Here is a 24,995-nt window from a genome sequence, read left to right on the forward strand (position 1 = left end):
AATGTAATTGGTATTTCTAAATGTGCATGAAATATTTCAACAGACCATAGAGGCTTTTATTTGGCTTATTGCTTATGTCCCCTGCCATCTTAGTATGTAAGTAGGTATATTTAAATATTTCACTTTAACCAGCCAGAATTATAGATGTTGTTTAAAAAAAAAAAACAGAGTAGGCTGCTCAGCATTTAAAATTATTTTACTGTGTTCAGGTACTGGAAAGTGGACATGTATCAAAATAAATCAACACTCCTAGCTCAGAATTGGGCATGTATAGAGATATGCTTTCCAGTACCTAAACCCAATAAAATAATATAAAATGCTGAGCCATTAGAGATTTTTTTTTAAAAAAATGTAAAGCCACTTTTATAAGACAAAAATGGGGTGGAATCACAGGTGTGACCTTCTGAGTTCCAGAGATGGACACATGTGATCTCCCCCGATATCTGTAAATCACCCACTCCTGCCTTAGCTTTTGCTACAGTGACTTTGCCTGCACCCATGTCCAGGTTAATGGGCATCTTGTTGATTCCCACCTCCTCAATTCCTTGCCATCAACTCCTTCTCCTTTAAAAAGATATCTGACAAAAGCTTATAGCAGAACTCAATCCTAAAACTAAAGACTTGTAGGAGAAACTTTTCATTTAGGATAGTTTAACGAATCTCATTTCACACCACTAATTTCTGTTTTTACGGAGCAATGTGAATGTGGGTAGGGATGGGAAATGGACATATTGAGTGTCTGAGGTTTGTCCGAACACCGTGGAATGACTCATAAACAAGATATCATAATTCCCTGTGGTGGCCTCTAAATGCACTCCCTTCCGTTCTGTGGAGGTGGGAGAATTAGCAAGGAGTATTTCCTGTTCTTTCCATTAAGAGGAGAATGGCAGGTCACTATTGGACGTTTGCTTTCAATTATATTTTAAAAAGTAAATTGGGAAGTTTCCCAAGCATTGCTTGATGGCCGTAACTAGTGTATTTCTTTCATGCATGTTTGCCATTAGTGGGTGTTAATTTTAGGAGTTGTGCCAGGAGGAAAGATTGTGTTCCCATTGAGCTCTTGTATTTGTACCTTGGGACCGATAACTAGATATTCAGCTCTGCTTTTCAGCATTCTAGACGGACCTATCTTCTTTAGCGACTTCTCTTTCACCTTTCTGGTGGACCCTCAAGAAGTATGGCAATCAAACCCTGTTCCTGTATTATTTGAAATTTGCAGCCCATTCTGGCAATGTTCCTAAACTACTGAACTTTAAACCCTTACTGCTTCCAGAGAAATGAGTTTCCCGGATTGACATTGAAGAATAAAAAGTACCCATTGTTTGACAAGTTTATGTGCATCAGCCAATAGATCAGTGCTTTCCTATCCAGAGCCCCCTAGAACTTGTTGAAATGCAGCTCCCATAATCCCATGTCTTTGACCAATCTGGTTGAGAAAGGTGGGTTCTATAGTCCAGCAGCACTTGTGGGCCCTCCTTTAGGAACTGTTGCTACAGATATTTACCTTCGAAACCATCTTTGTCCCTTTTGTTGTATAGAAAGCACTTCTTGTGAATTACCGTATTTTTCTCTGTAATACTTTTGTCTAAAATCTTTAGAATAAAAATTGAGGGTCATCTTATACATGGAAGTAAGCTGAGGCGAGAACAAAAACAAGTGGAGGGGAAAGCAGGGATCAAAGCGATCCTGCAGGGCTTTGATCCCTTTCCCTCTACACTTGCTAAGTCCCACTTAGATTTCTTACTTTTGGGTTAGAAAAGTGGGGGGCCATCTTGTACATGGGGGCGTCTTATACATGGGGCGTCTTATACACGGAAAAATACAGTATATGTGGTATAGTCAGACATATACTCTTGCCATATAGTGATATAGTGTCAGAAGCAAACAAATAATACCACAACGTATATGTGAGATGACTGCAAAGTTGAGGAATCTCTTTTGACCTCATGGGCAAATTCAGTTACAGCAAAATTCTCAGCGGCAGCATTTCACTGGTGAGCAGGGCTATTTTTGATGGGCTCAAAAATAGTAGCACACTTTAGTTTAAAGCTCTTAGTGGCAGTCACTTAGTCTTAGGAGAGGCATTTCAACCTTTTCTTCCCCAATCCATAAACTGGAAAATCAGCATATTATGATGTAATGTAGCAAAGGGTGTGGACCCTAGGAGAAAACTTCCTCTCCATGGACGCATGCTTTTACTTTGTGAGGGAGTTTGAGTAGTGGCAGGGAAGCTGAGGACAATGAACTGCTGGATAGCTCAGTGGTTTAGGTCTCTGGCTGCGGAGCCAGAGGTTGGGAGTTTGATTCCCCCCATTGTGCCTCCTTGATAGGGGCTGGACTCAATGATCCATAGGTCTGATATTGTATGACCCATTCATTTGGAACGTTAATGAGAGAAGTATGAATCAAGGTAAAGTGGAAACCATAAATCAAGAAATAGAATGTTTAAACATTGCAGTACCTTGTGTGAATGAACTGAAGTGGACAGGAATTGTCAAGCGGCAATGACAAACTCAACACGAAACGGTCTGATTCTAATCCTGAAGCAAGATGTAGAACAGGCAGTTAGGGGCTATAATGTAAGGTCTGTCCAATAATATCCATCAGATATCTTGGACCAACCTATCAAAATAGCCATCAATCAAGTCTATGTTTGAGCTACAGGTGCTAAGAAGAAACAAAAAGCTTTTATGCAAGCATCCAAAAGGAAACTAAAGGCACACCAAAAGAAAATGTGCTGATAATCATAAGCCGCCTAGAGTGGTCGTATAGACCAGATGGGCAGGATACAAATCAAATCAATCAATCAATCAGTCAATCAATCAATCAATCAATCAATCAATCAATCAATCAATCAATCAATCAATCAATCAATCAATCAATCAAGTGACTGGAATGCAAAGTAAAAACAAATGAAGTTGGAGAATTTGGCCTAGAAGTTAGATGCAGAGCAAACGAACAACCCATATAATTCTGTGATAGGAGGAAAAGTAGATCGCTTGTGTAACTAATAAATTAATGATGGGAGAAAGCAACAAGGGACATCAGTGGGAGAATATGGAATAGCATCTTCTTGCCCCGGGATCTGTTTCTAAATACATCTGGGAGAAATACATCCTGTAACTTATTGCTGACAGGAGCCAGAAGTTGATTTTATTCTCCGTTTAGCCAAACTTAGTGCGAAGAAATTCAGTGCAAGCATTAGGACAGAATAGGAAAAAAAACACAGTCAGTGAATTAACTTGTTGGTTTTAATTAATACTATTATTATTATTTTCCTTACAGAGACATAACATACAGCATTTCTATGGAAGCTGTAACGACTCTTATTGTTTTCCTCTCCTGCCAACTTTTCCACAAGGAAATTCTGCGGGAAAGCATCGCACATAAATACCTCATGCATGGTCGATGGTATGTCAAACCACAGTGCCACTTTCTATAGAGATTGTTTTCATTACTGGGAGTATTAAATGCTCGTGCCTGCCCTGAGAATATTGCAGATGTTTGCAGTTAGCTGTGGCTTTACCTGTGATACCAAAGTGTTTCTCATGCTGGTAGTGAACAGAACTTACAACTCTAGGAAATGAGAAAATACACCATTCGTCTGTGTGAAAGAACTGCTGAGGCTGTAAAAAGAGATGCTGATGTGAAATGTAAAATATATTGTGCAACCCCACTTTATAACCTCAGAGATTTGGGGAGATCCAAAGTGTAGATGTATTAAAAAATAATAATTTGGTGCATAAAGTGCTTCATAATAATTATTATTTCATTTCTTCTGTTGAGCCGATGTTTTGCAGTTTTCAAGGTGGCTCCTTGAGGGGAGGCAAGGAGGTGAGAAACCATTCAGTGGCCCTTGGGGGCACCTTGCAGTTTTCAGCCTGACTTTCTGTGACCTTAACGTCAAAGCCTTCTGCAAGCCAACATTTCAGACCCTCCAGCAAGAGCATTCTGACTACCAGCCCCCCTGAGTGGAGGGGGAGAAAAAGGAGAGGATAGAGTAGGAGAAGAAAGAAATAAGTGTCAGCATCACTTGATGCTGACACTTATAACACTGGCTTCAGCCCCAGCCTGCATAAGATCATGGACAGATTACAGTGGTGCCTCACATTACGACGTTAATTCGTTCCAGCGAAATCGCTGTAGAACGAAAACGTAATGCGAAAATAAAAAGCCCATTGAAATGCATTGAAACCTCTTCAATGCATTCCAATGGGCTGAAAACTCACCGTCCAGCGAAGATCCTCCATAGGGCGGCCATTTTCGGTGCCTGTGCAGCGAGGAATCCGTCCCAGAAAACAGCGGGGAGCCATTTTATTTACCCAGCGGCCATTTTGAAACTGCAGATCAGCTGTCCGAAAATCGTCGTTTTGCGAAGAATCGCTTCCCGAAGCAGGGAACCGATCATCGCAAAGCAAAACAAGCCCATTCAGATCATTGTTTTGCAATCGCAAAAGCGATCGCAAAAATGTTGTTGTAATGCGGTTTCGTTGTAATGCGGGGCAATCGTAAAGCGGGCCATGACTGTATACCTGGAGGCATGTGGACCAAACAGACAAAAGTTTGCCCAGCAGTGGGTTACGAGGTGGCGACTTGCCAGTTGTGCTGTCAGTGGCTAAACATTCACATGCTCTCTGAGTTCTGTGGGTTGCTTCAAGAAAGGAGAAATCCCGCTTTGAAGTTGAATACCAGTAGAAATAGAACAGGTTGTCTTTTCTTTCCTTCCTGTTGTGACTGCCATTACTGTGTGCTTATTAGTCCCCCAAAACAAGAAACAGTGAAGTCTTTTATGTAATTCTGTAGAACTCTGTTGTCTGTCCTAGTAAAGACGATCGTACGAATTTAAAATTCAAAGTTTGTTCCAGTGCTCTTACGCGCCAACTTTCTCTCTTTCAGTCTCCCCTACGTTAGCAGACTTGTGAAAACTTTGCTGTACAATTTCATCAGACAAGAAAAAAGCCCTCCCCCGGGAAGCCACATTTTTCAGCCAGAGTCAGATGGAGGAGGACTGCTTTATGGAATAGCATCAGGAGTAGCAAGTGAGTCTTCCTTTTTCCAGCACATCCTGTGTCTGTGCCTGATGTAATTTAAGGCTTGGTGGGGGGTAATTTGCTTTTCTGGAGGAATGAACAAAAAAAAAAAAAAGATACCAGCAGCAGTAGGGAAAAACAGAAGCAAAATGCAACTTAAGCTGTTCTAAGTGAAAGGGATTGTGCTGTACATTTTAATAAGTCTCGGAGAAAACCTGCTAATAATTCCACAGCCATGGGTGTGTGAGTATAAGATGAAACTGTTGCACTCTATTTTTCCAGTTAATTTTTTACATGGGTTCTTCTAAAATACAATTGTGAAGGAGACACCGCAATCTCGGAATATATATCACACTTTATTGGGCAATTTTAAAGGGAAAATAAATCTTACATCCTGACACTGTGGTTTCTCCTTCATAATCAGATTTGTTGGATGTAGGATCTTTTATTTTTAAATATTTCCTGAGACTAGTGTGGATTTTTCTTTGGTCCTTGTAACTGGGGGATGATAGAAGTAGCATCCCTAATTTTCCTCTCCATCTGGAGAGTACATTTTGTGTAATTAATTTTACCCCATACAGTGGTGCCTCGCTTAATGAGCGCACCGTTTAACGACAAATCTGCATAGCGATTTGTTTTTTCAGATTGCTAATGCAATCGCACTGCGATGTTTTCAATGGCAAAACATCGCATTGCGATGATTGGTAAGCGTTTCGCTTACCGATCTTCGCATTGCAATGTTTTTTTAAACAGCTGATCAGCGGTTCCAAAATGGCCGCCGCAACCATTTTCACACCCTGCCCTCGCTTACCGAGGGCGCAAAAATGGCGGCGCTATGGAAGAACTTTGCTGAACGGTGAGTTTGGGGCCCCATTGGGTCCTATGGGGTTTTTTGATCCGTTTAGCGATGTTTTTGCATAGCGACGATTAATCCGGAATGGATTAACGTCGCTATGCGGGGCACCACTGTATAAGGTAACATGATTTTCACAGGATGTGGCTGGATGTGTAGCTGGCCAAGTGTCCAACCTTTGTGTGTGGATTGTGGACCCTTCTATTCTGATGCCAGTTGAGATTCGTACCCTCAGTGTTGATCATTTGTAATGCCGTAACCATTTTGCCAACCACATCAGCGCAACAAGGCCCTTTGCTTGTAGAGATCATTTTGAAGATACAGTGAGTGGGACCACGGAAGCATTAGCAGCTGTTTTCACTGTGCCCAAGCGGTGTGTCCCAGCAATAGATTACTTTCTGTGTCCTACAAACAGATATTGTCCACGCTTCTTCCACTCAGTTTTAAGTGTGTGGATTGGCCTTCTTTTGGACTATGAAAGGCTTTGCAGCTTAGTGTGCCCTACCTCTTTAGGCATCTGTTCAGCATGAATCAGTTTTGTGTCTGTTGAGAATGCTGACAAGCCCTAACCACAGTGCTGTGTGTGGTAGGAAGGCTTTCATATGCATTTTATTTCCTCTTTTTCCTCCCCCTCCCCTGTCTGTGAGTCCCCCCCTGCAACAAAAACAATTAAAGCCAATTGTCTGCACTTCCTCCCTCTTAAAGACCCCACCACAAGCAAAATGTTAATCCTAAACATACTGACATTGAAAATTCTTCTCTTGTCTCAAAGCAGTAGAGAACAAGGAGGACTTTACAAAGTGGAGGGGCTGGGATTTAATATGATGAAAACATGATACATCTGCAAGTCTAGATTTAACCCCTTACTGGTTTTACATCAGATAAAGAACACCCTGTAACTTTTTCAGTAGACCATTTGTTGAAGCTGGGTAGGTGGGACTCGTTAGCCCTGGAAGGCAGCCCATCTAGGAGAAGGAAAATTCTGACTTAAAAACTCCACTGCCTTGTGGCTATATCCACCGATGGAAAAGGCTTCAGAAGTTAACCTCGAGGAAAAATTTGGAGCCGGAGTCCCGGAGGCAGTTCGTGTTGTTCTGGCAACTCCTGTGACATCGCTGGAACCAGTTATATTGGCTCTTGCCTTTCCATTGGACTATTTCAGTGATGTGGAGAGGGGGGATTTGCTGCTTGGGTAACAGCCTATCCTCCATATTATTTTACCCAGGCTTCGTGCTCTGGAGAGGACACTACGGCTTCACATACAGCGTCAAAGTCCTCCATACAGAGCATGTTACCATAGTCTCTCAAGACTGAAGGATGCCTATGATTTGTTGAAGACGGCATTGTCTGCTCCTGAGTGGGATGCTTAAGGAACGTATATCTTTTTTTTTTTCATTGCTAGCAGTTTATTACCTGAAGGGAAAGGTTACTTTTACTCTAGTCCTTAAAGTTTTTTTTTTTTTTTTTTTTTTTTTTTGGCTGAAGTTCTTCTCTGAGTGGTCCTAATGACAAGAAGTGATTAGCCATAGGAATTGGATGTTTTCATTAGCAGTGCCCTGAATACAGAATAGCCTTCTCAGAGAGGTTTCACAGATGCCATCTTTATTATCTTTTTGGCACAAAGTGAGGTTTGAATAAGACATTGACCAAAATCCTCTTGTGTAAAGTTACACCCATATAAGCTGATGACATCATCAGCTGTGGGCTTTTACTGCTCAATAAATTTTTTCCTATTCCATCCCCTTGGGTTTTGAGGCTCCTTCTGGTTTCCTTTTGACCTGCGCAAGCTTTTGGAAGTATTGGGCAGGAGCAGGGAAGCCTTTAATGTGTGAAAATCACTGCCAGTGGTCCTGTCCCTAAGCAGAGGGACGTTTGGCAGCAATTTCCAGATATTGAAGGGTTTGCGGCCACATCCACCCACTCTACTATTGTAAGGCTTCCAGAGGCTTCTCGTCAAAAGAGACTCTGAGGGAGCCTCAGAACCCAGGGGGAATGGAATAGAAAACTTATAATGAATGGTTAAAGCTCACTGTTGATGATGCCATCAGCTTATATGAGTGTAATTTTACATAAAAGGATTTTGGTCAATGTGTACGAGTTCTAGTAATGAGTTGTTTCAGTTTCTATTGTGTTATGCTGCATTTTGACAGATTATCTCTTCTGAGATGCCCAGGTAACTTCTATTATGGAACACTTTTGTAAACACAGGAAAAATGATGTTCTTTTATATTGTTTATACCTTGACCTTCCTATGTGGATGTAAAGGTGGTTTACTTGGTTTCCCACCCACCTTCTTGTCCACACACACTTTTTGTGAGGTAGGATGGACTGAGAGGTTGTGATAGGCCTAGGACCACCCAGTGAGTTCATTTTTTAACACAGGCCTCCTCGTTCCACACCAAACTGGTTTTCTGTACCCAAATCTCTTTGCTCACAACTGGCCCTCTTCTCAACCAAAGAGCTTTACAGTAATAGCTGAGATAATGATTGGCCGCACGCCAATCTGTAGGGGCAACTCCTCTCTGGGTGTCAAAATGTCTTGATCATCTCTGAAAGCACCTTCATGCCCCAACTCATATCTGGAGCTGGTGAGGAAGGTGAGGCAGAAAGAAGAATGATCAGATTTTGGACTTGGGAGTCAAGAAACATGGAATATCGTGGTCACAGTAATGCATAACCTCATACGTTAGGTGATGTCCTGTTAAGGGAAGTGAATAATCTAATAAAGTAGAAACTTTGCTTTCTTTTGTAAAATGCTTTCAGTAAATATTTTGCTGAGTGATATTAAAATGGCAGGGTGGCCCATGTTAACTTTCCAGAAAACGTCAGAGTAGGACTATATGACAGTGCTTCCGAGTCTCCTCATGGAGGCAGTAAAGGAGCATATTTTTGTTATTTGGAATAAATGCAGACCATGTGGCTCATAGAGGCAGCCACCCACAACCCTTGTTGGCTCTGTTTAATTCAGAAACATGCATATCATTTAACGTTTTGACTTGCAAGACTAATGCTGTACTTTCAGCATAGAGAAGTTTTGTTTCTTCTGAAATCCTGAATAAATTGCTTAAATAGCTCCATCTTGACCTTAAAGGGATTCCCATTAATAATAATCTGTCCTCACTAGGAGAAATCCTTCTCATGTCATCTCTGTTTCAGATAGTGGATCTTCTAATTCAGTAGCACTGTCAGTAAGATCTTATAGAAGCATTTGGTGCATGTTCACTCAGAAGTGGAAATGGAAAATGGGTACTTCATACTTTTTTCCACCAAGGAACAGAGTTTGAAATCTGCCTTTGAGCACAGATAGAATGGCAAAGGGTGGATTTGCTGTGGCAGCCAGTAAAATAAGTGTCAAAACAGGACGACCCACAGTATACAAATGATATTTCCACTTTCCCAATTTTTGCCGCTGTTTATTTTTTATACCTATAAGAAATGGCTGAAGTAGCTTACTCAGATTTTTGGACATCACCCTGTCTATATACCAGTTAGATCTCCATTTACTCAGTGTTTGCTTACACCTTAAGGTATGTCCAGATTATTCATTGGTCCCAGTTCTTGGAATAAGGAAGATAGTCCCGTCCCGGCCCCTGTAACAGTGAAACATATTGCACATTGCAGATCCAGGCCTTTTTGAACTTGCGGGCACATTGTGAAGATGGTGTTGGTGCCATTACAAAACAACTGCCAGGTTGAGTGTGGTTAGACACAACACACTTACATCAGAGAAAAGAAAATTTGAGAGACAAGTGACTTTAACCCACAGTTTCCTGCTTTGGCAGAATACCAGCTTCACAGAAAATAGATTGATTTGGTTGTGTATCATATGTGCTGTCAAGGAGATCCCAGTTCATGGTGTGACCCTTTCCAAGGTTTTATGTGCATACCATACTCAAAAGTGGTTTACTAATCCCTTCTTCTGGCGTGTTTGGTCTTGTGTGGAAGCATAGTGGAAATTCAAACTCCCGACCCCTGGCTTGCTCCATCTCATGCTGCTATCTAGCCAGCCAGTTTCTGTAAGTCACTTCTAAATATTTTTCATTCCCCCCTCCTTAGGAATAAATGGAAAAATCATTCTGATTTATCACCCAATGTCATTATTCAAATTTGTTTCTGTTTATTTAGCTCCCAGTCCATTCCTCTTTGGCTGCTCAGTGTGGTGTAGCGGATAGAATGATGGACTAGGACTCAAGAGGCCTGGGCTTGAACCCCACCCACCCCACTCAGCCATGGAAACTCACTAGGAAGTGTGGAATGGATAAAGCCATTCCTTAAGTATATCTTCTCTTGAAAACCCTATTAGGGCTGTTATAAATCAGTTATGACTTGACAGCAATAACAACCACCACCCATTTCCCCTTTTCAGCCTCTTCCTTTCCCGTTTTTTGTTCTACAGATCACCCTGAAGATAGAAATGTACCCATTTCTCTCTCCCAATTGTCTTATCTACAAAACATCCCAGCCTTATCTTTTGCAGGATCCCTCTCTCTTGCTTTCTTCCAGGCTCACACTTTGAGCCCTCTTCCTTTCTCCTCAACCAGCTCCTCCTTCTCCTGACTCCCTTTCCCCCAGACAGACACACACTGTATGGGAGGAAGGGAGAGCGAGGAGATGGTTAGAGAGAAGGAAGGATGAGAGTCAGGGAGCCTGGAAGAAAGCAGGAAGGGAGAGCGAGGGGATGGTTAGCGAGGAAGAAGGAAGAGGGTCGGGGAGCCTGGAAGAAAGCAGAAAGGGAGAGCGAGGGGACGGTTAGAGAGGAAGAAGGAAAGAGGGTCAGGGAGCCTGGGAGAAAGCAGGAAGGGAGAGCGAGTGGACGGTTAGAGAGGAAGAAGGAAGAGGATCGGGGAGCCTGGGAGAAAGCAGGAAGGGAGAGCGAGGGGACGGTTAGAGAGGAGGAAGGAAGAGAGTCAGGGAGCCTGAAAGAAAGCAGGAAGGGAGATCCTGCAAAAGATAGCCTCTCTCTCTCTCTCTCTCTCTCTCTCTCTCTCTCTCTCTCTCTCTCTCTCTCTCTCTCTCTCTCTCTCTCTCGTGTGTTTGTGTGTGTGTGTGTGTAAACACAGGCATTGTTCTCCCCAAATAATTCCTCCCTGTCCCACCAGTCTTAACAGACAGTGGCAACATAGCCCTCTTTTCTTTCCCAACCGTTGAACAAAGCTTAATTGGTGGATAAGTATGATTGAGAACAAAGCACCATGAGTATTTTAGAGGAAAGAGGATGTTGGGCAGTTGAAGACGAATGTTACAGCTCGCAGAACATCTGGGCACCCTGGTTCAAAAATGGTAATTAAGTAGGGGCAGGGGGCCCTTGAGGTGTTCCTGGGCACTGCCTTGAAAGGTAACGCTAGTGTTCTTATAAGAAGCTCTTAGTTAGTATTAGATTCCTTTATATAGTTTATTCAAGTGGATTTTTTGTGCACTTGATATAAGATACTTTCTAAGCATTCTCAGTTGAGACTCTGCTCTCTATGGGACTATCATTGAATTTCTCTCTTCCTCTGTATGGAATTAACTTTTTTGGCATTTCATATGAGTAGGCCACTTATAAACATCTTTCTATCATTTGGGTGAAATATCTTTTATAGATGTACTGAGGAGGGACTAGTTATGTGATTAAAACCATATTGGGAAACTTCTTGTGATCTGTGCAAAGAGGACCGTATGACAATCTCAGTGAATAAAAGGACAACTTTTCCTTTGAGGGTAAGATTGGGATCAAAAATAGGCAGCAGTGCCATTAAAAATGTGCTGCTGAATGTATTGTCACAGACTGTGGATGGTTGAGTGGATGGGATATGAGACAACAGCACTGAGCCAAAAAGGACTGTGCTTTCTTGCATACAAGCAAAAACTGAAAAAGCCCCCCAGTAAAACATGTCACCTCCTTATTTCAGCACAGTTTGGACAGGCAACGTGCCCTGTAAATGTACTCCTGTTCAGAGTGATCGGGGGAGGCATCTCCATTTGTGTTTTTTGATGTTCTTGTATAGCCAAATCTGTTAAGCTGCATAGTGTGCTAACGCAAGTTGCTCTCACGGGTATGATTCCTGATTGACAGCATCACATCTCCAGCAGGAAACCATGTCCATGGGATGGGGGAGAGCTGACAGAGAAGCAGCTGCTGAAAAGAGCATTGCACAGGAATGAATCCAGTGGAGAAGATTTTAGAGCTCTTCCAAAGATTGCAGATCTTCTCAGATCCCTTCCCTTTTTGGCGGGGGGGGGGGAGGGGGAATGTCCCCAAAGATGCAGATGAGCCTTAATAAAAGCACCACGTATTTGTTTTTATATTCCAAGAGAAGGAGGCTTCTGATGTTAAGGTACCGAACAAGCAAGCAACATGAGTAAGCTGCTTCCTTGTGGTCTCAAACCTGGCATCCCGTATGGAAGAATTTTTGAATTCTTAACCTCAAAACATTTGGGACCACTTTTTCTCGGAAAAACTGCAAGCGGATGTCGTAAATAAATAAATAAATGTTTGTCTTTCCAATAAGTTAGAAAACGTATGTTTAGGGACTCTTATTTATATGCATTTTCTTTTACTGCGTCCTACAGACCCGACTCCAGAACATTACGACTTCTTTTCCTTGTGCGGTGCATGGGTCGTGCTTTTAAAGCCTTTGACCTTGCAAGGCGATCCAGGCATACATGGTGTCTCCATGCTTTTTTGCACATCCCTAACAACCTTGGCATGGCTTTGTGAGATACATTCAGGCTGACGCAAGGAGGCCTGGAAGGGGCTATCCTTGCCACATGGAGTCCTGCCACAGGGAAATGTTGTTCGGCAGCTTCCACATGGATGTTGTAATGTTTCAGTCATTCCCCCCCCCCTTGTTGTTCTCTGGCATTGACGCGGCAAAAACTGTCAGTGTGAAGGAATCTCTTCTGACAGAAAGTGGGCAGCAACCATAGCAAGTCGGGGGCATTTGTCTTAATTGGCTTTTTGGATATGAAGATTTGAAGGAAGTTTTTTTTTTACTTGCCCCCCCACCCTTTAAAAGCAAAACAAAACAAAATATGAAAGCAGGTTTAAGGAAGTAGGAAAGTCTCCGACTTTGACATTTATTTCTTTTAATTTCGGCCAAGCTGTTAACAGGATTATAATAAACAACATTCTTATTTTTTTCACTGAACATTTTAAAAGAAGCAACTCCAGCAAAGTATGCTCAGCCAAGCTAGAGTTTCCGACACAAGTATGAGAGGGTGTTTTTTTAAAAAACACAACTTCTGATATATGGCTGTTTTTCCTTTTGAACAAGCCATCAAAAACATTTTTTTCCTTCTCTGTGAAAGTCTGCCTGGCCAAATTATAGCAAGGCTAAAATAGTGTTTCTGCGCTTAGCAAAATAACAGTGTGTGGGTAAAGCTAACTGCTTAGGTGTCATAGATTAAATTTAATTAGCTCCTTCCCTTATTGGTCATTAGAGAGGAGTACATTTGTAACTCTGTGTAGCTGCATTTGGGACAAGGTGGGGTGGTTTTGTGGCAGGTTGACCTGGCATCACCGGTGACTTTTTTTCTCAGTGACTGGTTTGGAGGAAAAAACAGGACTCAAGTGAAGAAATCCCAAATAAAAATGAATGCCACTGTTTAACCAAGAAGCACAGCTGGCCAAAACTTCTTTAACACCTAAGGGCGGCCTTGCCTTTGCTACATACAGGAAAATACGACATGCAAGTTATTTCCTCTTTTGCACACAGTCTTGGAAGGAACTTTATCTCTCCTCAGAAATTCCCCTTTACCCGTCAGTTGACCATATCTGGTAGTTGGTCTAGCTATATTCAAGAAACAGCAGGGAACTGGGTCTACCCATCCTTTTAATTTTGCACAAAGTTCTCAAAATATTGGGTTGCCATAATCTAATTCTCCAAATCCAAGAGACATAGATGGCACAATACACAAAATGTAGCCTTATTTGCATTATGCACAGTAGGTGCATCAATTGTTACATTGTTTTCTACTAATGTGTTTCATCCCTGGCATAATTTCTCTAATAACCACTGATCTGAGTGAGCCAGTGTAGTGCAGTGGTTAAGCGTGGGGGACTCAGGAGACCTACATTTGAATGCCTTCATAGTCTTAGCCTACTTGGTGTTCCTAAGCCAATGATTACTTCACCAGAGCTATCTTACAGGTGTTTTCAGGATCAAATGCAGAGAGGAGAGCTATGTAAAATAGCTCAGGTAGAGAAGAAGAAGTGGCGTTTTGTCACAGACAAAAGCTTTTGGTGATATTCTTATGCCATGGCTATTTTTTCAGTTTTTGCTGATAGCAGTCTCCCCCTTCGGATCCATAAGAGCATCACATGAATCCTGCATGAGTGACACATTGTTGAAATATATATGCATGCACAACCCTCCCACTCCCACACATAGCAAAGCAAGAGCCATTCCAATGTGACATCTCTGATATTTTGATTGCACATTTCAGTATAAATCCTTCCCAAATCCGTTTCCCATTAGCTGCTGTTTTGTTCTACTGCTATGGGGTGCATGATATAATATACAATAAGATTCCTACCCTGTTTCCCCGAAAATAAGACAGGGTCTTATATTAATTTTTGCTCCAAAAAACGCATTAGGGCTTATTTTCAGGGGATGTTTTATTTTTTTCCATGTACTACAATCTATATTTATTCAAACACCGTCATGTCATCATCTTCTGGTTGCTGCACAATGCCACACAATGGTGGAGGGCGGGGTTTCACTTAACTAGGGCTTATATTTGGGGTAGGGCTTATATTACGAGCGTCTTGAAAAATCATAGTAGGGCTTATTTTCAGGTTAGGTCTTATTTTCGGGGAAACAGGGTAACAGAGCTAGGACTATTTACTTCTGGGATGATAAGCTTGATAATTTTAATTAACAGCAAGAACAAGAGGATGGAGCAGCAGCAGTTTGTAATAATTTATATTCTGCTTCCTCTTCATTAGCCAACTGCAGCTCTCCTCTCTCTTTATCCTCATAGTAACCCTGTGCGGTATGGCAAGCTGAGTTTGGTCTGTTGACACCCAGAGACTTTCCATAGATCAGTGGGGAATTAAGACGGGATCTCTCAAGGCCGAGCACAACACTCTAATCACTACACCAGTGCAGTATATCAAGATACAGTTGTGTGCCGGCACAGCCATACTTTCTGTTGAGATGTATTTATTGTTTTGTGATCATGCTAATTTCTAAGGCTTGGCCTCTGACCTCTTTAGTCTGTAGTTCACTATGTCAGATCTGCCCTCCCATTAGCTCTGTATGGTTAAAGTGATGGGTAGTAGCTCCCTGGGGCCCCAGATGAGGTCGTTCCAGGGGATCTACCTGAATTTTTCTCTATGTAAAGTGTGTACTCTGCTGCTGAGCGGGAGCTCTTTCCTCAAAATGTGTGCTCCGACACTGAGCTGCGACCCTATTTGCCCTCCTTCCTTCCTCTGTTCTAATCTGTTCTTTCCTTTCTGCTCAATCTGCCCTCTGGAAATGATGTCCTGGCGTTCGTTCTTGGTCTCTTCCCCTTGTCCTTTTCAGTTATTTATATGCTTTTTCATCTGTCTTGCTACTTCTTTTCTCTTTAAGGGGGAAAAACAACCCATAACTTTCAAACCTCCTAAAAACTCTGGCCTTTTCACTTTCTTTCATGTCCAATTAATGTTCTTTCTCCTTGCATGTCTAAAACAAATACTGTACATACACTGACTGTGGCAGCATTCTTGAAGCCTAACGTGTTGAGATCCTTCCAAAGCGTCTTACATAGTGTTTCAAATGGCAAGCTAGATGTCCTTGAACCAACCACATAGAGAACTGTGACAGTACTCTGCATGCCACCTTGATGCAGTTCAAGGTAGCTGGCAGTATCAAGAGATGGCCCCTAAGAGCAACACAAGATAGCACAGGGCACTCCTCTAAAGCAGTAAGCAGGGAAGTGCTTTTTTTTTTCAAAGGGGAAAAATACCATATTTTTCCGTGTATAAAAAGACACTTTTTTCTTAAATAATTTGAGAAAAAAATTGAGGGTCGTTTTATACTTTTGTGAAGGCTTGGGCTTAGCAAAAAGGAAGGGGAGGTGTTTCTCCCTTCCTTTTTGCTAAGCCCCGTGCCTTCTCAAAAGGCAAGGAAGAGCAGCTGTCAAAGTCACCCCACTTTTCCTTGCCTTTTGAGAAGGCATGGAGCTTAGCAAAAAGGAAGGGGAGGTGTTTCTCCCTTCCTTTTTTGCTAAGCTCCGTGCCTTCTCAAAAGGCAAGGAAAAGTGCCAGTCACTTTGACAGCTGTTTTCCTTGCCTTTTGCAAAGGCACAGGGCTTAGCAAAAAGGGAGCCCTTTGATCCCTGATTTTTCTAATTTGTGGTTAGATAAGGAGGGTGTCATTATACACGGTCGTCTTATAAACGGAAAAATATGGTAGATTAATTGTTGATATGGTCCAGTAATTGATGTGATACAGTTTAGAGCAGCCTTGATTAAGAAAGAGAGCCTGTTAGGTTGAAAGAAGTGAAGACCAAGTTAAACTCAAATGCTACAATTGATATGATTGTGTGTGTCATTAATATGCAGGTATAGTGGGGGGAAATTGATCACAGTTAGTACAAGAGCAGTACGGCCTGTATTTGGACCATCTGATTGAGACTAGTTCTTGGATTCATTTCTCATTTTAACCCCAGTAGCTTTAATCCCATTCAACTCTATTAAACCCTGTTTTTCATTTCAAAACATTCCTGGCAGTGAATTGCATCCTCTCATAGCACTCATGCAGCAAAGAAAAGTTTGCAAAAGAAGTGAATACAGATCATATTCTCGCTATAGAAACTGGGGTTAAACATATTGACCATCTATATTGAAGGCCAGCCACATTCCGGTTAGATTAGTTGAGGGGGGCAGGCTACATCTCTGGGTGTTTCTGCGCTAGATGATTAAACTTGAGAGGCAGAGACAAATGGCAACATAATCTTTCTGGATGATGTGAAAGAGGCCTTTGGGAAAGCCAATACATTTCTTGGAAAAGTCAGTGGGTGAACATTTTCCCTTCCTGGCTCTCCCCTATGACTGAGAATGTCTGAGAAGGTTGAGCAAGAACCTCCCTAGATGGCCCTGTAATGTTGCTTGTCATTGAATCCAGTTGAAAGGCAGGGTGAGTTTTAGGGGTACAGCACTGATCTTTGTTCTAGCATTGCAGGTTAAAATATGAGGGAGGGTAAATGCGATGGTTTGAAGAAGCGTCATGTATGCTGGTTTTCATAGAATCAGTCTCAACCATTTTTTAAAAAAAAAGAATGAATATGTCTACAAATAAAATGTTTTTTTAAATAATGCTAAGGGCTTAAAATAAATACTTTTCTATCTTTTTTCAATAAGTTCTTGCAAAGAATTAATTGTGTGTCTTTTGTGTGTGTGGTAAATGAAGTTTTAATTCTAAAATAGGTGAGATCTGCCAGCTTAGTTTAGATTTGCCTTAATCTTAGGCTCTCCTGTACCAGTATCTTACTATTTCATCCCTAAAATTAATTTTAATGCTTTATTCTACTTCCACATCTCTCTATTTTTTGCATTTGTCTTGATTTTCAACCCTTTTTTAGTTGAGAAACCCTTTTAACATGAGAGACTACAGAATCCCAACTCTCTCTTCCTGCTTAAAAAATAAAAGGTAAAGGTAAAGGTCCCCCTTGACATTTAGTCCAGTCGTGTCCGACCCTAGGGCGTGGTGCTCATCTCCATCTCCAAGCTGTAGAGCCAGCGTTTTGTCTGCAAACCGTTTTCTGTGGTCACATGGCCAGTGCGACTAGACACGGAACGCCGTTACCTTCCCACCGAGGTGGTACCTATTTATCTACTCGCATTTACACGTTTTCAAACTGCTAGGTTGGCAGGAGCTGGGACAAGTGACAGGAGCTCACTCCATTGTGTGGATTCGATCTTACAACTGCTGGTCTTCTGACCCTGCAGCACAGAGGCTTCTGCGGTTTAACCCGCAGCACCACGACGTCCCTTAAAAATATAGTGATAAAATATTGCAAAACCCAGCAGACAAATTTATGTACAAATATATGCAGCCAATATTTGCATGCAATACATGTATATACCATGTGTGTTAAAAAAGATCTAGTAAAGAGCTGATCATTTTAACATTTTTAATTTGTTTGAACTTTATAGTTCATATACATCCATAATTTTAAATTGTGCAACACTCTGACATGAATAAAGACATGCAAATTAATTATTATAATTTGGAATATCATTCAAGAACCTCAGCTGGAAAAATAAAAGGACTTCCATAAGTGTAGTTCTTGACATTAACTTTTCAATGGGAAACTTAGGCTCGGTGACTTTAGCACATTTCTTTTACTGCTGTTCTGAGTAGGGAAGATTGGATAGCATAAAAGTGAACTATGAAGTGTGACGGGAGATTACAAAATTCTGTGAAACCCTTGGATGATGCTTGAAGGAGTGAAGAGTTTCATGACTCCTTGGTTGACAAGTGCTTTTTGATGTAGATTTTAACCACTCAGGAAAATAACCTTGCTCCTTCTGAATTCTGTATACAGTCATGCTCCGCTTAACGATTACCCCGCATTACGATGAATCCACTTCACGATGACATTTTTGCAATCGCAATTGCGATCGCAAACCAATGTTTTAAATAGGTTTTTTTTGCTTTGCGAAGATCAGTTCCCTGCTTTGGGAACCAATTCTTTGCATTACAATGATCAAAACAGCTGATTGTCGAGTTTTCAAAATGGCTTCCGGGTGCTTAAAATGGCTCCCTGCTGTGCTTAGGGGCGGATTCCTCGCTATACAGGCACTGAAAGTGGCCGTCATATGGAGGATCTTCGCTGGACTGTGAGTTTTTCGCCCATTGGAACGCATTGAACAGTTTTCAATGAGTTTCAATGGGTTTTTAAATTTCGCTTTACAACGTTTTCGCTTAATAGCGATTCTCCTGGAACAGATTATCGTCGTTAAGCGAGGCACCACTGTATCAGTTTTCTGTTGGTACTTTACTCAAGTAAGTAATAGTAACAAGAAGAGAGCATAGGCAGTATTGCTTACGAATGCTGGATCTTCCTTGAGTTTCTACATATATGAGCTTTAGTTGTCTAAGAACAGCCAATATTAGACTTCAACCAGGACCATTTGAATTTAAATCCACTCTTTCTCGCCCTAAACTACATTGCACATCTGTTTAAAAGGAAAAAAGAAACAGGATAAAAGCCACATTGGGCTCATTGGGAGGGTATTGGAATGCAGATGTAGTAATAAAGGTAACAACAACGAGTCCTGTGGTACATGAAAGGCTAACAAGTTTTACTTGGCATGTGCTTTCATGGTCTTAGGCTGCCGTCCACTACAGGTTATGCCAACTAAAACTTGCTAGATTTTCAGGTGCCACAGAATTCTTGGTGGTGGTGATATCAGCAGATACCTTTAAATGGAGGAATGGTATCTCTCTGCTCCTTTCCAAGTTATTTAAGTTACCCCACTAAAAAAAATAAAACCCTAAATGTCTCCATATTTTTTTCATCATCAGTTTAACTGGGCACTTCCTTGTATTGAGGCAAGATTCCAGCAGGTAATTACCTACTCAGAAGAACTTTTTAACAGTTTCCTTGGCAAACACTGAATCAGGCTAGTATATTTTTATTGGAGGGGAACTCTTAAAAATCATGATCAATGATTACTTCATAGTCCTAGTGCTTTACTTGCTTAAATTGCTGCCCAAATGTTAAGTGTCTTTATCATTTAAAAATAAATCATAATCCTTTCTTGTAGGGTTGGGTCTTTAACGCTTCTCTTCATGGGAACCTTTTCACAGATACATGTACTGGCAGAGATTTTATGGCTGCATTTGAATAGCTGAAATGCATCATTTCCAAACAGTTCTCCTTAACTCTGTCTGTAATGCCTTGTCACTCTGGTGGCTTTCTAGGAAGTGTCCCAGTTTCACAACTGGTAAGCCCATCACTATTTAAATAATTGTAGCTTTTGCAAGAACTTTTTAGCCAGCAGTAAGATTTCATCTGGCTGTTGCAACTGCATCCTAACCCCAAAATGTCTGCTTTTGCATTACTTATATCAGAAGGTTATATATGCTTTCAATATATTTATTTTAATATATGCTTTTAATTTGTGGACCTGACACAAATGTAGGAGAAAAAGAGAGAAATCTGAATCCATACTCCTACAATACCTAGAATTCTGCTGGAGGGAAAGATTCTTCAAATGTGAAGGATTTAACACAGAGCGAAAAAGGCACTTCTCTATGTGCGAAGCAACCAAACTGAATTCTCCTGGTTTTTCCCTCCTACTGAAACCCCACATGTCTTAAGTGGTGCCTCGCTTAATGATGTTAATTGGTTCCAAAAAAACATCGCTATGGGAAAACATCGTTAAGCGAAACACCATTTCCCATAGGAATGCATTGAAAACCGGTTAATCCGTTCCAATGGGAACGGATTACCGTCCTTAAGCGAAAATCCCCATAGGAAACATCGCTAAGTGAAACAATGTTTCCCCCATCGGAAAGCCATTGAAAAGCATTGAGTCGGCTTCAATGCTTTTCAATGGCTTTTCCGATGTCTGTTTTCGCTCATTTTTAAGTGTCTTAAAATGTTTGAAACCTGTTTTAAATGCTTGGAATCGGTAGTGCACCTTGTAAAGCCTATGCAAACTTAATTTGGCTTTGTTCTGAGTCTTCGTTAATTTTTGGTGATTTTTTGTTTTCCCCATTTAAATCCATTGAAGGGACAGTTCAATGGATTTAAATGGGGAAAACATAAAATCACCAAAAATTAACAAAGACTCAGAACAAAGCCAAATTAAGTTTGCATAGGCTTCACAAGGTGCACTACCGATTCCAAGCATTTAAAACAGGTTTCAAACATTTTAAGACACTTAAAAATGAGCGAAAACGGACATCGTTAAGGGAAAATCCCCCATAGAGAACATTGTTAAACGATCTGGAAAATTCCTCCAAGAAACACATCGTTAAGTGAATTCTTTGTTAAATGAAGCAATTGCTAAGCGAGGCACCTCTGTACATGCAATTCCATCATAGGTTAGACTCTCAGGAATGCTGTGTGGATGGAGTTCTTCATCTCTGCCTTTGGACAAACTCAGTGGTAAAAATTGCACATTTTTTACACATTTCAGCTCTGTTATGTTTTGAAATATTGTGTCAGGCGTGGAGATGATGACAGTAAAAGAGGGAAAATATAATAATGGATGAGCAAGTATGCAGAGTTAAAAAGAGAGCAGAATTGATGGATCCAAAATGTCACGTGCTAGGAATTTCTAGTGCTGATGTATGATAGCTTCTTTTCCTTCTTCTTGGTGGGTTATTTTCCCCTAAAGCGGATACTGTCTACATATTGTAAAGTGCGTCTCCATAATAACGTACACTGGAAAAACTATTATTTTGAATCTTTGCTGGAAAGTGTGATTCTGTGCTCTGTGTCATGATTGTATCCACTACAGATTGGTTTATTTCCCTCTTCTTAGAATCATTTGACTTTGGTGCCCTACATGTTCCTGTTTGCACATTGTAGGATCCTCAGTTTTAATTCATTTAATATTCTAGATTTGTCTTCAGAAGTATATGAAAATGCTATTGAACTCAACAGAACTTTCTTTAACATATTTTGAGAGTTTGTCTTTTATCTTCAAGCTAAATATATTTCTTCAAAAATGTTCATGAATTCCAGATAAATATATTTATAGATTATTGTACTGTGTATTTTACTGGTGCCAGAGTTACTGGTGAAACTCCTGTTGTTTAGCATGGTAATTTGTACTTGAGTAGGCCCATTGAATCAGTGGGAAATTAATGTACCAACTGCTTCATAGGTTCCATGGATTCAAATGGGCCTACTCGAGTTGTGATTTACTTTAGTAAGTCACAGTTAGAAGAGGTCCATTTGAAACAGTGGAACTTAAGAGAAAAGTTGGTTCACCAAATCTCCACTGATTAATAGGCCTACTTAAGTGCGGTTTACTAAGCTAAACGACTGGATTTTGGCCAATTTTTAAGAGAAGAAAAGGCATCCAAGACAAGTAGCCCAAAACAAAATTGTATGCACATTTCCTCCTTCTAGAAAATCTCCTTTGCATCTCATCCCATGTCTGTGCATTTCCATCTCAACCTCCATTTCTGCTTTGTATGATAATAGCAGTGTCGGAACTCCTAAGCCTAACCCTTTTATAAACCTTCCCTGGTATTTGGAATAATAGGTTAAAACATGTCTCTGTGTATCTGCCGGCTTGCCTATGATGTGCTGTACAGTATTCTGTAGCCAGTGGCAGAGTTCAATGTGCTTGTATTCGGTTAAAAAAATGATTTTCAAAATGTTAATGTGGCTTATTAGTGTATCATTGGGAGCCGGAGCATCATGTTCCTGATTTTTCTGCACTGATGTTTATATAAGTCTCTGTTTCCATAGCTCTGTTTGTCCCATCTGGTTTTCTTCTTAATTCTAGTTATCTACACCCATTTCAGCATGACACTTCTGATAGTTACATGATCATGTGGCATATTTTCAGCAACATTTTGATTTGCCAGAACTTTGTACAACTGAAAATTGAAGCTCTGTGTTTATGGAATGTGTGATCTTTGGAAAGATCTGCTGTTCTGAGTACATCTTGAACTATAAATTGGTGGGTTTGAAACTTTGTGAAAATTAAACAGTATATATGGTTGCCAAGCATTACAGATGGAAGCTTTCAAATTTAAATTTGCAATTAAGGCTTGAGAAGTAAATCGAGCACTGGTGTTTATGCTCTCACTTCATTCTTATTAGGAGGCTAACTGTGAAATGTATCACTTTCTAAATTGTGATTTACAGTTCCACTTAGTAGCATCTGTAACACTAGGCATAATGTCTTCTACAATCAACATCCATATCTTCAAACGTTATTACTACCACTGAACCACTAGTTACCACTTGTGCCATTTTGACATCCACATTAATGAGAATGGGTTTCTAGACTGCAAATCGATGGTTTGAATGGGGTTTTTCCGCTTTGCGATGATCTGTTTCCTGCTTCGGGAACTGATTTTCGCTTTATGACAAGCAAAAACAGCTGGTCGTCGGGTTTCAAAATGGCCGCCGGCTGAAGAAAATGGCCCCCCGCTGTGCTTAGGGACTGATTCCTCGCTGCACAGGCACCGAAAATAGCCGCCCCTATGGAGGATCTTCGCTTGGCGGTGAGTTTTCAGCCCATTGGAACACATTGAACGGGTTTCAATGCATTTTAATGGGCTTTTTTATTTCGCTTTACAACGTTTTCGCTCTACAGTGATTTCGCTGGAACGAATTAATGTCGTAAAGCGAGGCACCACTGTACATTGTCTTACATTAAAGACTAACTGCTATATTTTATGTTAGCTTTTGCAGATTAAGACCACTTTCTCAGAGTTGGTTAGCCTTTAAGGTGCCACAGTGTTCTTATCTCTTGTAGGGTTTTTGTTTCCTTGTTGGTTTGTTTGTTTGTTTGATATGCTTCCTTGCACAGATTAACATGGGTACTTTTAAAATTATGTATTTATTTATTTGAAATATTTTATGCTGCCTTTCTCCTTAAAAGGACACGAGGCAACATACATAATTAAAAAGACAATATTTAAAAGCTAAAAAAACCAGTAAGTATACAAATATTTTAAAATAATTAAACAAGTATACAGTGGTGCTCCACAAGACAATGTTAATCTGTTCCATTGAAATTGCTGTTTAGCGTAAACATCATCTTGCGAAAAGCATTTCCCCTTTGGAATGCACTGAAATCCATTTAATGCGTTCCAGTGGGGAAAACAGTTGTCGTTGTGCGAAGATCGCCCATAGGGAAGCCATTTTGCGAATCGCCAATCAGCTGTTTAAATCGCTGTCTTGCAAAGCATCGGTCCGGAAAACACCCGTTTTGCGAAGCATGGTCCGAAACATCGTATAGCAAAAATTACCCATAGGAAACACTGTTTTGCGAAGCGCAATGGCAGTTGAAAAGCCTCGTTGTCATGCAGATTCGTCGCTTTGCGGGGTAATCACCTTGTGAGGTACCACTGTATTAAAAACATTAAATAAAATCAATTCTAGAAACACATTTAAAAGCAACAGAGCACAACAATCCATCTTTGAAAACTACAACTACTACAACTGGGTTTTTACATAGGTTGCAAATTTCCAAGCTCGGCCTTAAAAACACTTTTCTTTCTTGTTCTTTTCAAATCAGTGAATGTGATTAATTTCAACTAATACCTCCAGTTTTTTGCTATGTTTTATGTATTGTTCTTCAATCCAATGGGTTGCTTGGGTGGCTCACATCAGAATAAATAGTGATGAAAATAATAGAAAATCCAGATAGAAATCCACAGAATAAAACAGGGTAGAAAAAATTATGAACAGCTGGTCTGATCAAAGTGGTTCAGATGCACAGTTTAAAAAGTCTGGAATGTCTTAAAAAATTCTATGCCTAAGAATTTGTGCCACTAGTTTATAAAGCATTTGTTCCCAAATGGATATGAAGAGATTCCAAGGAAGAGGCAAAATTCAGATTTTTGAAGAGAAAAAAACATGCATTTTTTTATGAGCCCAAGCAACTTTCTGTGATAGATATTCTACCTAGGATTAAGAATTTCTCAAGAAAAATAAAAAGGCTTATTTTTAATTTATTCCTTACTATGCTTCATTTTTATTTTAAAATTTAAAATAGAAATTTTGTTTTGTTTTGTTAAACAGGGGTTGCGTGAAGGTAAAGAATGAAAGTGGGAGGAGTGAGAGTTTTTCAAAAATAAAAAGGATTCTGTAAAGACTGGGAACTGCAGTGAGGTGTCCAAGGTTGCAGATGACCCAAATCTTTTCTGGGTGGTGAAGATCAGAACTCTCTGGCTTTCTCCATAATCCAGTGCATGTTAGCAATTTGGTCTCTAGTTCCTCTGCCCCTTCAGAATCCAGCTTGTACTTCTGGGAGTTCTCGGTCCACATACTGCTGAAGCCTACCTTGTAGGATTTTGAGCATAACTTTGCTAGCGTGGGAAATGAGTGCAGTTGTACGGTAGTTGGAGCATTCTTTGGCACTGCCTTTCTTTAGGATTGGGATGTAGACTGATCTTTTCCAATCCTCTGGCCACTGCTGAGTTTTCCAAACTTGCTGT

The 24,995-nt window shown here is 40.6% G+C and overlaps 1 protein-coding gene across 3 annotated transcripts in view; it reads left to right on the forward strand.

The window, feature by feature from the left end:
* The window catches only part of DYM (dymeclin), a 238,828-nt gene that overhangs the window by 58,634 nt on the left and 155,199 nt on the right, over positions 1 to 24,995 (forward strand). For all 3 annotated transcript variants that reach the window (XM_072992948.2, XM_072992946.2, XM_078384136.1), the window contains exons 9-10: positions 3,286 to 3,411; positions 4,897 to 5,039. In XM_072992948.2, coding sequence (XP_072849049.2) covers positions 3,286 to 3,411; positions 4,897 to 5,039 — 269 coding nt within the window. The remainder of the gene's footprint in view (positions 1 to 3,285; positions 3,412 to 4,896; positions 5,040 to 24,995) is intronic.

This window comes from Pogona vitticeps, chromosome 2 (genome assembly GCF_051106095.1).
Source record: "Pogona vitticeps strain Pit_001003342236 chromosome 2, PviZW2.1, whole genome shotgun sequence".
NCBI classification, from domain to species: domain Eukaryota; kingdom Metazoa; phylum Chordata; class Lepidosauria; order Squamata; family Agamidae; genus Pogona; species Pogona vitticeps.